General features: G+C 43.2%; 1 protein-coding gene across 1 annotated transcript; it reads left to right on the forward strand.

The window, feature by feature from the left end:
* The first annotated feature begins 404 nt into the window (after nt 1-404).
* LOC117461267 (B-cell receptor CD22) lies at nt 405-11,353 on the forward strand. Its single transcript, XM_034103081.2, has 18 exons — nt 405-453; nt 1,264-1,362; nt 1,486-1,597; nt 1,690-1,835; nt 2,664-2,784; nt 2,882-3,018; nt 3,312-3,434; nt 3,544-3,690; nt 3,876-3,981; nt 5,196-5,359; nt 5,682-5,831; nt 5,991-6,122; nt 7,881-7,962; nt 8,100-8,148; nt 8,406-8,492; nt 8,687-8,811; nt 9,253-9,381; nt 10,147-11,353. The coding sequence occupies exons 1-17, from the start codon at nt 405-407 to the stop codon at nt 9,353-9,355; spliced, it is 1,932 nt and encodes a 643-aa protein (XP_033958972.1). The 3' UTR covers nt 9,356-9,381; nt 10,147-11,353.
* Nucleotides 11,354-11,488: the final 135 nt, after the last annotated feature.

Here is an 11,488-nt window from a genome sequence, read left to right on the forward strand (position 1 = left end):
CCGGGTCATTTCACTCCTTTAGGAAGGTTCCTAAGCTAAATGGACTATTCGACTTCAGCCTAGGGTCCAGTCACTCGTGCATCTAAGGGTTAAAAGGCATCTGAAGTGACTTCCTCTTCCTTTGCCTGTCCCTTCCACTCCCCCTCCCATCTGCTGCCACCTGACTGTCATCACAATGCAACCTCCCTTTAAAAACTCACCTCCATCACCCATCGAGTCCATTCATCCCTCTAACCCTGTTCTTCCTGAGTAACTTTGGCGAATGAAGATACTTTAAGGGGTGAGTGCTTCGTATTTAACCAGCTGTATTGTGTCTGTGTTTTCCTGATAAAGGTTTTGTTCACCTTTGTGTCGCTCTATGCTTCTCCTTCTCCGGTGACATTACAGAGCTCGTGTCAGCGGAGATGTTGGCTGGTGCGTTAGTTCTGGGCACCATCCTCACAGCTTTGCCAGGTAAGAGAAAACACAATAAAACATCAGAAATTATGACTTTGTTTCATTCTGAGGTGTAAAACATAACGTGAAATGGTTTTAAAGAGAATATTCTTACAACTTCAGGGGTTAGTATGAACTGGAAGCTCCTTAACTGTCAGATATTTATATTTTATTCCAGAAATATCATTAATGGGTCACACATGCTTTAAAACAACAGTTGAACAATGAATGAGTGATTTATAGGATCCATTATGCACAGAGGCTCCTGCAGCCAGGTGCCCTTGCCTTTACGCTCCAGTTATTTATAAGTATCGATTGCCTTTTGTGCAAGGTAGTCAGCCAGGCAGGCAGTTAGCAGCACAGGATGACACCATGGCTGCACATCAAGGCTCATTCTCTCTGCTTCAATTGTATTAGTCACGCTTGGAGCTGTGGTTTGACAAGTCTTTCTCTGAGGAGCCACACTGAAGGAAAACTTTGACTTGTGGGCAGTTCAAATGTACACCTCCTTTTAGTGTTCAAGTATGTATTCCCTAAACCGTAGCTTATTTTATATGGCAAGCTATTTTTGTCAAAGTGACAAAGTGAGCCTGTAGATGCTTCATTTTCTTTGGATCCCTGAACTCGTCCAACATAAAAACATTAAGAAAATGGTGAAAAAAGCAGAGTGTCGAGACTCCATCTGTTAGCCTGTAGTGCTTTGTTGAAGTGTAAAGTGTGCAGACTGTGTGTGAGTTTTAGTTTGCTTCTTTTTAACTGTTCATGTTTGTATGTTCCTGTAGCATTTGTGTTTCATGCTGTTTATGATTTAGCATGTTTGTGCTGCAGGTATCCAGAGCAGGTGGAGCGTGTCATTTTCCCGCCGGGAGATCTGTGTGTGGGCGGGAACAACTGTCACTCTGCCCTGTCGCTATGACTACCCATCAGGTATCATATCCATTCTTTTTCATTTAGCTATTTAAAATATCTATAACTATTATATTAAGCCTCGAAACAATCTAGAGTTACAACGTTTTACATATTTGTTTGTGGTTTTCTTTAACTTCACAGGTCACAACGTGAAGCGGGTCATGTGGTTCCGTGTGTCTGCAGAGGGTCGGAGGGAGTTCACTTACCACACTGACCCGAACGAGATCAGCCTGTCGTACCGCGGACGCACGCGGTAAGAGGACGAATATAGGTATATTTGAAAGCTGATATGCTGTAAATGTGAATTAATAAATAAAGGTTTTACACCACGATGGTGGGCTCCAGGTACATCGGGGGCAGCTACTCCAGCTGCTCAGTGCAGATTCGGGTGGTGAAGCTGAGTGATGCAGGCCAGTACCACTTCAGGTTTGAGACAGACCAACCACTGGGGAGATGGACCTCCCCGAACACCATCACCCTCCATGTGACAGGTAGGTTCAGGCAAAAGAGAAGCTGCCTTTATGGTCAATGTTTACAGTTTGAGATATTTTGCCTCCATACCTTGTCTTCTATTAGACTAGTAGAAAGAAAACATCCACGGATACACATTAAGGTATATTTTTGCTACAGTGTGAATATGTATCTGGTAATCGACGGAATGTTTTATCTTTTTCCTCCCACTGATACAGTGGGGTGTTTTCATATGTCGTTATTGGCCGGATTTAGACTACATTTGTATTCCTGATTTTATAATTGTTGCAAAACTAGTAAGTAATCAGCTGGAGAATTTTCATGCTGATATCTAAGTGTAAAAGCTGTTATCTATATTCACACGTGTTGTCCCCTCTTGACCATCTTGCTCTGTGCAGCAGACAGTGGGTGTTTCTCAATGTCGAGGAAGGCTGCTCCAGAGCCACTATTTCAAGGATACTACGTCATCGTGTCCCGCCGAAGGACTGTTCCAATGTCCAGGATACTTGGAATTCTACCGAGGCCGGCGTTCTTCGTTGCGGGATATTTCGAGGCTGCACATGTGTAGACTCTGCGGTCTTAAAATCCCCACAATGCTTTGCGCACGGACCCATTTCCAAATCTTTGGCGGAAATCTCACTCCATTTAAGGCGGGGCCTCGCATATGACGCACACCTGCACACCTGTTAGCCTGTTCCACAATTCTTCGTTTTCCGAGGCTAGGAAGGATTCTTGCCTCGCTTCTGAAGCAACTGACTCTGAAGTGCATGTGCTACCAAGCAAGCCTCCTCGACATTGAGAAACACCCAGTGTGCTTGTGAGTGTGTGACTGTCTGTGTGTGTTTCAGACCTGCAGGTCCAGGTGCATCCAGCCAGGCCCAGGAACATGTTTGGCCTTGCAGAGACTGTGTTTGTAGGCTGCCAGGCGACAGGATGTGCTGCTCCAGGAAGGAGCCTGGCACTGTACAGGTGTGTGATTGTTCATAGGAGTGTATTGTTGGTCACTTAGACGGAGAGTCATACATGTTGTCGACACTGTAGATGTGATATGATGCTCTGAACACAGGAACGGACTGAACCAGGGCTCCTATGAGAAATGGATGACCATCAACCGCTTTGACCAGCAGCATGTTGGAGCGTACACCTGTCGACCAATCCCGCCACAGAACGTGCAGTCCCCGCCCCTCACGCTGGCTCTTGGATGTGAGTAATCTCTTACAAAGCAAAACGCACAGTTTTCACAAAACCTGCTCATCTCTAAAAATGCTTTATGTGGTGTATCTCCAACCAGATGGAGACACATGTTGGGGTTAATCACAGAAACACAGAATACATAACTTGTAGGGACTGTACACACCTGCTATTGGCCCTGATACGTTTTATATTAATGACATGTATTTAATATAGTGTACTAGCATTTTCCCTATGTGTCCTTGTTGACTTCATTCTCTCTCAAATGTCCTTCCTTTTTTGTCTTCTTTTATTTCCCCCTGCAGACAATCCCCGCTACACCTCCATAGCAGTCTTCCCAGTAGGGGGTCTGTCGGAGGGGGAGTCTGTCACTCTCACCTGCAGCAGTGACGCAGCTCCACCTGTGCAGAGCTTTGCATGGTTCAAAGGTACAGGACGACATGCAATGCTAAAAACATGCGTGACCTTGGAGGGACAAAATGGTAGATGACTTAGTGTTTGGATTCATCTTGTAATCTGTCTGTATCCGCTGCTCAGACATGGAGAGTGGCAGCATCCCGGACAGTTTTCGGCCTCAGCTCCGCCTGTCCCAGGTCCGATACACCGATAGAGGAGAGTACTTCTGTGTAGCACGCAACTCCCTGGGGACAGACCGCTCCAACCCTCTTCTACTCAACGTCACTTGTACGTGTGTTGAGTGTTTGCTTTGTTATCCAGAGAAGGTGCCCGAGCCCTACTTCAAACTCATGCACACATCAGAATCCAAACTACAAGCTGTTAAATGGTTCATTGGTGTTGTTGACCAAATGTCAAATAGAAACATGAACATGGTGGTAATGTTGCTTCTGTTTTCCTCTCTGCGTGTTAAGACTCTCCAAAGAACACGCGTGTGCTGGTGAGTCCTGCAGCAGATATCAGAGAGGGCTCCTTTTTGAACCTGAGCTGCGTCTGCCAAGCCCACCCTCCTGCCAGCAGGTAGGACCACCACTGGACTCCTTCAGGTTTATCCAAAGAATACACGAGTCTGATGTTGTTTTTCTTATCATGATCCTTTTGACCCTCTTGCCTGTTTTCTTTCATCGTTATCATCATTTCTGCGTTTGTCATCCTCGAATGTTCTCTTTTCTCTTTCTAATCTCCATACATTTTTAATTCAGACTGGATCTTAACTTAACTCAACCTCACTATGAGAAATACTCCACTGCAAGTCAAAGCCCTGCATTATGAATGTTACTGAAGTAGAAGTACACAAGTATAAGCAGCACAATGTATTTAAAAAATCAAAAGTACTCATTCGGCAGCCCAATGACCCTTGTGAGTGTCTCCATATTATCAGTTTTTATTTTTAAGTATGCATAACTGTGTAAGAAGCATTTGATAAAAAAAGACCATCTTAACTATGTTTTATCCATCCATCCATCCATCCATCCATCCATCCATCCATCCATCTTCTCCCGCTTATCCGTGGTCGGGTCGCGGGGGTAGCAGTTCCAGCAGAGAGCCCCAAACTTTCCTTTCCCTGGCCACATCAACCAGCTCTGACTGGGGGATCCCAAGGCGCTCCCAGGCCAGCGAAGAGATATAATCCCTCCACCTGGTCCTAGGTCTACCCCTTGGTCTCTTCCCAGCTGGACGTGCCTGGAACACCTCCCTAGGGAGGCGCCCAGGTGGCATCCTAACTAGGTGCCCGAACCACCTCAACTGGCTTCTTTCGACGCGAAGGAGGAGCGGCTCAACTCCGAGTCCCTCCCTGATGACTGAACTTCTCACCTTATCTCTAAGGGAGACACCAGCCACCCGGCGGAGGAAACCCATCTCGGCCGCTTGTATCCGCGATCTCGTTCTTTCGGTCATGACCCATCCTTCATGACCGTAGGTGAGGGTAGGAACGAAAATGGCCCGGTAGACAGAGAGCTTTGCCTTCTGGCTCAGCTCCCTTTTCGTCACAACGGTGCGGTAAAGCGACTGCAGTACCGCTCCCGCTGCTCCGACTATGTTTTATACTGTTATGTAATTTAAACTAAAACAATACATCTATATAATATACAGTGGCGCTGCAAGACACTCTGGGGGCCCCAGGCAGAAGAGACATGCCCCCCAACACATCCAGCACAAGCGCCACCGTGCTATTACCATTTCCAACGTCATCACTGTTTCCATCATCATCTTCATTACCTTCTCTCCTGCAGGTATGCCTGGTATCGTATCCTAGGTGACCAGCTGCTGTCTAAAGGAAGTTTCCAGAACCTGACGTTCCCCTCAGTGCGTGCTCACCTCGCTGGTCAGTACTACTGCACGGCGTGGAACCACTTAGGACACCAGACGTCCCCCGTCGCTACGCTCTCTATACTCTGTGAGTACTGCACGTGTTTACTATGGGTATTACTAATGTGTATCTCAGTTACAGTGACACAACTCTTAGTATTGGAAAAATAACTATGTAAGTACTATACTGTATTTTTACTTAACAGAGTATTTGTACACAGTGGTATTATTACTTTTATGTAGGTAAAAGATCTAAGTGCTACTGTTTCCTTCTTCTTTCCTTCCCTGAGTTTCTGTCGGTCTTGCCAGCGCCTTCTTCTCAGTCTCTTTTAGCTCTTCTCTTTGCACAACATCATTTCAGACTACACCTCCCTTAACCCTCTGTACTCCCTCTCTGTTCCTCTCTGCAGACCCTCCTAAGAACACTTCAGTTCTGGCTCGTCCCTCCGGTGTGGTGGACGCCGGCCGACCTTTGACCCTGACCTGCAGCAGCCAGGCCAACCCAGCAGTGGACAACTTCACGTGGCACCGCTTAGCTCTGGACGGGGGCCCTGTACAATGTTAGCATCGTAAAAATGTGGTTCCACTCAAGGTTAACATTACAAAATCATCAATACCTAACTGAACGTTTGTAGTGGGTAAGGCGGCGTCGTGCTCTGTGTGCCTCGGTCTGTTTGTCCCCCTCCACACCCTCTGACAAAGCCTTCTGTTCCCCGCAGCCTGGGGCAGCAGGCCCGGTCCCGTCTTCTCCTTCTCAGAGGTCGGCCCCAGAGAGAGCGGTCAGTACTACTGCGAGGCCAGGAATCGGATCGGAGCCCACAGCTCTCCTGTCCTCACTGTGCGGGTCAGAGGTACGCCATGATGGACACTTTATCCTCAGCTCATCTCATCATGGTCTGGGTTGGATACGGCTGGATTTCAAAGTCCAGGACAAATGGGAAAAATATGTGTAGATATTATCCGTTTATTTTAAATGAACACAATTGATATGAAAGCTATGTTAGGAATGACATAATCAACCTAAGAGCTCTCAAAAGACTGGCACTAGGACTTCACCGTCAGCAGCTAAACCCTTTTAAACTGTGCAATTCAGCATGAGTATCTTATTATTAATTCACTATTGCATATATTTCAATATGCATGTTTTACATTGTGAAATGTGCACATTTATAATAATTATAATGATAATAATACATTTGATTTGTAAAGCACCTTTCATTACTAAAAGCAATCCCAAAGTGCTACAAGGGGCATATAATACATACTTAAAAACACAAGTTTAATAAAAGGCTACATTTTTACTTTACATTGGTATTTTAGCACCTTGGGATTGCTTTTAGCAATGAAAGGTGCCTTATAAATAATATGTATTATTATTATTTTTATTTAATCTTTTTATTGCAACATCTTACTTACATTTTGCAGGTTTATATAAGAATGTTTTATTCTTAATTGTTTTACTATATTTATTTAATTCTTAAATGCAGCAACTGCCCCAAAACCCAATTCTCCACCATACAGTATAAAGTATTCTGATTCTGAAGGCATGTCATTTTATAATATTTTGCAACTGCTCCATTCAGAGTGGCTGCTTCAACACTATCCTCCTCTGTATCCAATGAACAGGCTACCGTAGTTCGGAGGAGAAAAGTGCTTACAGTGTGTTTCAATTGTTGGGTTGGTTATCATACATCATCCTGCATAATAACAAGCCATGTGGGTACAGTAGTGTGTTGCTTCGGAGCGATGTGCCTTTAGAACAATAGCCTTTTTTATTTTTTTTATTTGGGACAATGAGTCTGCCCTATAAATGTGCTTTTTACATTTTTGGAACTACTGGGTTTTTAGAATAATTGACCCTCTGAACAATGGCACGGCACCAAAGGAATTGCTTTTGGTTTTTGATATAAACTCAATGATATCATAGCAACAGTTGAAACCGAAATATGTTACAGTGGATTTCTTATTTTGAGCTGTGAAGGTGTCAGAGTCACATGCATACTCCCTGGAGGCCTTTAGCAGTTCATCTGACAACGTTTCCCTGTGTTAAGTGTAGTTGTACTGTCCCTGTGCATGCTATTGTCACATTCAAAATTGAAAGGGGGGAGATGAAGTGTCACTGACAAGCTAAGTGAAACACCCCCGCCCCATCTTTACATCTGTGTGTCTGACTATCAGCTGTATTACTCTGAGGGACGTTGGGATGGGTTCCTGTGTGTTTGACATGATGAGTGATGAATCCTCCCTGTCATTATGGCAGCATGAGGTCCGGGCTCTGCTTGTGTACGGTCTCATGGTTTCTGACTGCTCTGCTATGAGTCATAGTGAGTCATGTAAAGCCCTCTCGCTACGAGGGGAGAGGAAAAGGGGGTGATGAGGTGTTGTGGAAAACAACTATTTGAGTCTAGACGAAGGCAGAAGAAGTGGAGTGAGGTTTGGAAATCAGAACTGGAAACACAAGTCTAGACGCCTGCAGGATGATGCACGGCCCACTTTCTCTGCTTCTATTTCTGTATCCATCGCATTTCTATTTTTAATAATCTAACTTGCCCTCTTTTCTTCCTGTTTCCTAGTCATGTAGATAACCTCTGTTGTCCTCCCACTGACAGGTCGTCTTAAGGTCATCGCCCTGGCGTCAGCAGTAGGGGTGTCTGCTGGACTCATCACTCTCACTGTGGCCATTATGATCAGGTGACAGGAAGTACACTGATGTTTACTTAACGGCTATTTCTGTATTCCTCCACACGACACAAAGAAAACACCAGTTTCCTGCTTTAATAGAGACACAACTTGGCGTTGCTTTGATAACATTGTCCCCTTCTTCATAGTAAGAACATGCACAGGGTGGACATGGAGTCAGGAGAAGTAGCAAACAAGGTACAGTCCATATAACTTTAATAATGTAATAATAATGATGCCTAAGTTTTTGATTTCCTTTAAACAATTTGAAAACAGGCTTTATTTATCTGATAACTCTCTGTTAAAAGCTATTGATTAAAAAACACCCATTAATGTTTTCCTTTTCTGTGTGTGTGTGTGTGTGTGTGTGTGTGTGTGTGTGTGTGTGTGTGTGTGTGTGTGTGTGTGTGTGTGTGTGTGTGTGTGTGTGTGTGTGTGTGTGTGTGTGACCCCAGCGTCCCTCAGTGACAGCCGACACCATGTTCTTTGAGTCAGCCCAGCAGACATTTCCAGTGAGAAAGGGCAAGATGTCCGACATACCGGTACACAACTCATGACAATTAAGCGTTGGATAATTTTTTTTAAAGCATGCAAAAATATATCAAATTATCTGATTTTTGACGTGTGTGTGTGTGTGTGTGTGTGTGTGTGTGTGTGTGTGTGTGTGTGTGTGTGTGTGTGTGTGTGTGTGTGTGTGTGTGTGTGTGTGTGTGTGTGTGTGTGTGTGTGTGTGTAGGAGGAGTCAGAGGACTTGAGTGACAGCCATCCCGCTATCGTCCCTCTGAAAGATGCTCCACCAATCACAGAAGTTAAAAGCCCCGCCCTTAACTACATCACTGTCCACTACTCCAAGTTGTCCAGGTAACCACCGTCCTCTTGACCTCTGAACTACATCTCTCTCTCTCTCTCTCTCTCTCTCTCTCTCTCTCTCTCTCTCTCTCTCTCTCTCTCTCTCTGTTTCCCTCTGTCTTATTCCCTTTTTTATTCACACCATGTGTCTGAGTTGTTGGCCACAGCAGCAATCTACTGTTTCATGTTTGGCATTATATTTTACAACCACATCGGTTTGTTCTTTATCTTCATGTCATCACATGCTCTCTCTAAACCCTTTGTCTTTTCCTCCGTCTTCACTCCCTTTCGTCTCCGATATCCAACACCTTCCTCTCGTTTATGAGAGGACAATACATTTCTCATCCCGGGTTTCAGACATTCGAATACATTTGAATGGTTCTGGAGCTGCTTTTATGATCTGATCTGAGTCAGATGTACAGAGGAGCTCATATGGTTCTGCTGTTTCTTCAGCGTGGACCAGGTGCAGATCCACAACCTGCCACTGGGGGGTGAGAGGAAGCCCAAGGACTCCCCCAGCGTTGTTTACACTTTACTGCAGCAGCCTCTCCGCTGACTGGGAGCAACAGAGAGGAAAATCAGGTATAACACTATACAACTCTCTGTTAAGTTACCATATGGATACACAACTGAGTGAGATTGAACACAACAAAAAGGTAAACAAAAAGAATACTAAAATTCTAAATAAAATGATATTGTAACTGTTAAAACAAGATATCACAACAAGATAAAGCATTGATCATCTAAATGTACATATATACATATCTGAGTTTGTATAGTTAAATATCTAACATGTTAGTGTGCAGGTCAAATGCACTCAAAGGGTATGGATACACTAATACAGTAGGACTCTCTTATGAGGTGATAAAAGATGTTGTTTCAAAATAATCCAGCAAAGATGTGCCCCTAAAATAAAACACAAATACGACCCAAATTATATTGTACCAACTGTAAAGAGTCTAAGAGGTGCAAACCCCAATCCATGCTGTAATACACACCTAAAGAACATGTGAACAGCTGACACATTCGATCTGCACTAAATGTAGTCAAATGGAGACATTGTAGCTAAAAAACTAAAAAAGATTACAGGGCAGGGCGGGAGGTTGGTAATATTCTGAGGTAGATTCAAAAGCATCGTCTGCTTGTTTTATACATTTTGTGAGTTTTTTCTTTTTAATTTACCATTTCAATTCCAGATCTAATTTAATATCTATAATCTTGGAAACTATTTTTCAGTAACTTACTGCCCCCCCGACCCCGACAATGGCTCTTTTATGCTGCTAATTGTGTTCTATTCACAAGTGACTTTATTTGTTATGCTCAGATGTTTCCTTTCTTCTTCCTCAGCTGTACAACACTTCTTCATGTGAAGGCTCAGTACTTCACATTCACATCGTAGGACACACCCGTAGTGAACTCTGATGATACCTAAACTGTTCTGGGTCAGACGTGTCCTCATGGATCCTCTGCAGTTCACTAACATGGTGCACACTGGGAGTCCAGATCCTGACCGTGTTGCATGTCTTTGCCTTTTTTCTATGCATCTTCCCACTGTATGCTGCCTGATGAAGCAGAACTCAGACTGCTTGCATCCATATCCACAGTATGTACTGTATGCACCGTTGCTAGCGTTGATTTTGCATCCTGGCTCTGACCAAAACATATCAATCGATCAAACATACGAAAACAATTATACTTCAATACATATTATTGGAAGAAACCTGTTGAAAAGGATTCAACATCTATAAACAATATGTAATATTTGACACATATGCATTTCCACATTGTATTCAACCATGTTCTAAATCTAACAGGCTTATTTGTTTGCTAATGCTGCAACACCTATTCAGTTGATAGAGATTGCTTCCATTAAATCAGTCTCAATAACAGAAATAATGTAGAATTACATTCACTTTGTTACACTGTAGAACAAATCTATTGCTCTTGTATTTTAGGTGTATGTTGCACTGGTTGCAGTTAATAAACAGTCAACAGCACTGATGACTAATGCAAGGGTTAAAGGTTAGGTATGAATCTCAATCATTAAAATGAATACATTACTTCATGTCATTCTTACATTCAATCAATCGACCAAACGTATGCCATGTCAACTTAATTAACTTAGTTTTGATTTTTAATACAAGTAATTACAGCCAATGTTATCTGTTTTTGGTATGCAAAACATTTACAATAAGACATGCAGTCCTGACAGTGAGTCATATTTGGTTATTAAGCATTGCTAACCAAGAAACATTGAGGCAATAAAGTCATGTTATCAAAAGACACCAGAATGCACTTTCGCTTTATTCTGTGAAAAGTCCACAGCACTAATTGCGGTATCACATTGGAAAAGTTCTCTTTCGCCTGCTTCCTCCTTTCTTTTTCTCTTTCCATTTCTTTTTGGTTTCTAATTTACACCTGCCATTAGTATCTATATCTATCTTTATACCTGTTTATAGCAAAAATAAATCTATTGCAATATTACTCCAAAAAAAGCTATCCAGTTATTGATCTGTTTTTATTCACTATTTCATCCCTCGTGATTGATAATATGGGGCAGGGGGGTTTCACTATTTTACTGTCACATTTTCACAACAATGCCGATCAGTGTTGAACTGTCAATCGTACAGTTTACGGTATCTTGTCCGCAGACGTTGAAGCAATGTTATTATAAGACCATTGTTTCTCT

This window comes from Pseudochaenichthys georgianus, chromosome 16 (assembly GCF_902827115.2).
Source record: "Pseudochaenichthys georgianus chromosome 16, fPseGeo1.2, whole genome shotgun sequence".
Taxonomy (NCBI): domain Eukaryota; kingdom Metazoa; phylum Chordata; class Actinopteri; order Perciformes; family Channichthyidae; genus Pseudochaenichthys; species Pseudochaenichthys georgianus.

Coding starts and splice junctions, on each gene's coding strand:
- LOC117461267 (XM_034103081.2), top strand. CDS start 405: ATGTTGGCTGGTGCGTTAGTTCTGGGCACCATCCTCACAGCTTTGCCA. Junction 3,435..3,543: donor GAGCTTTGCATGGTTCAAAG/GTACAGGACGAC, acceptor TCCGCTGCTCAG/ACATGGAGAGTGGCAGCATC. Junction 5,832..5,990: donor GGACGGGGGCCCTGTACAAT/GTTAGCATCGTA, acceptor TGTTCCCCGCAG/CCTGGGGCAGCAGGCCCGGT.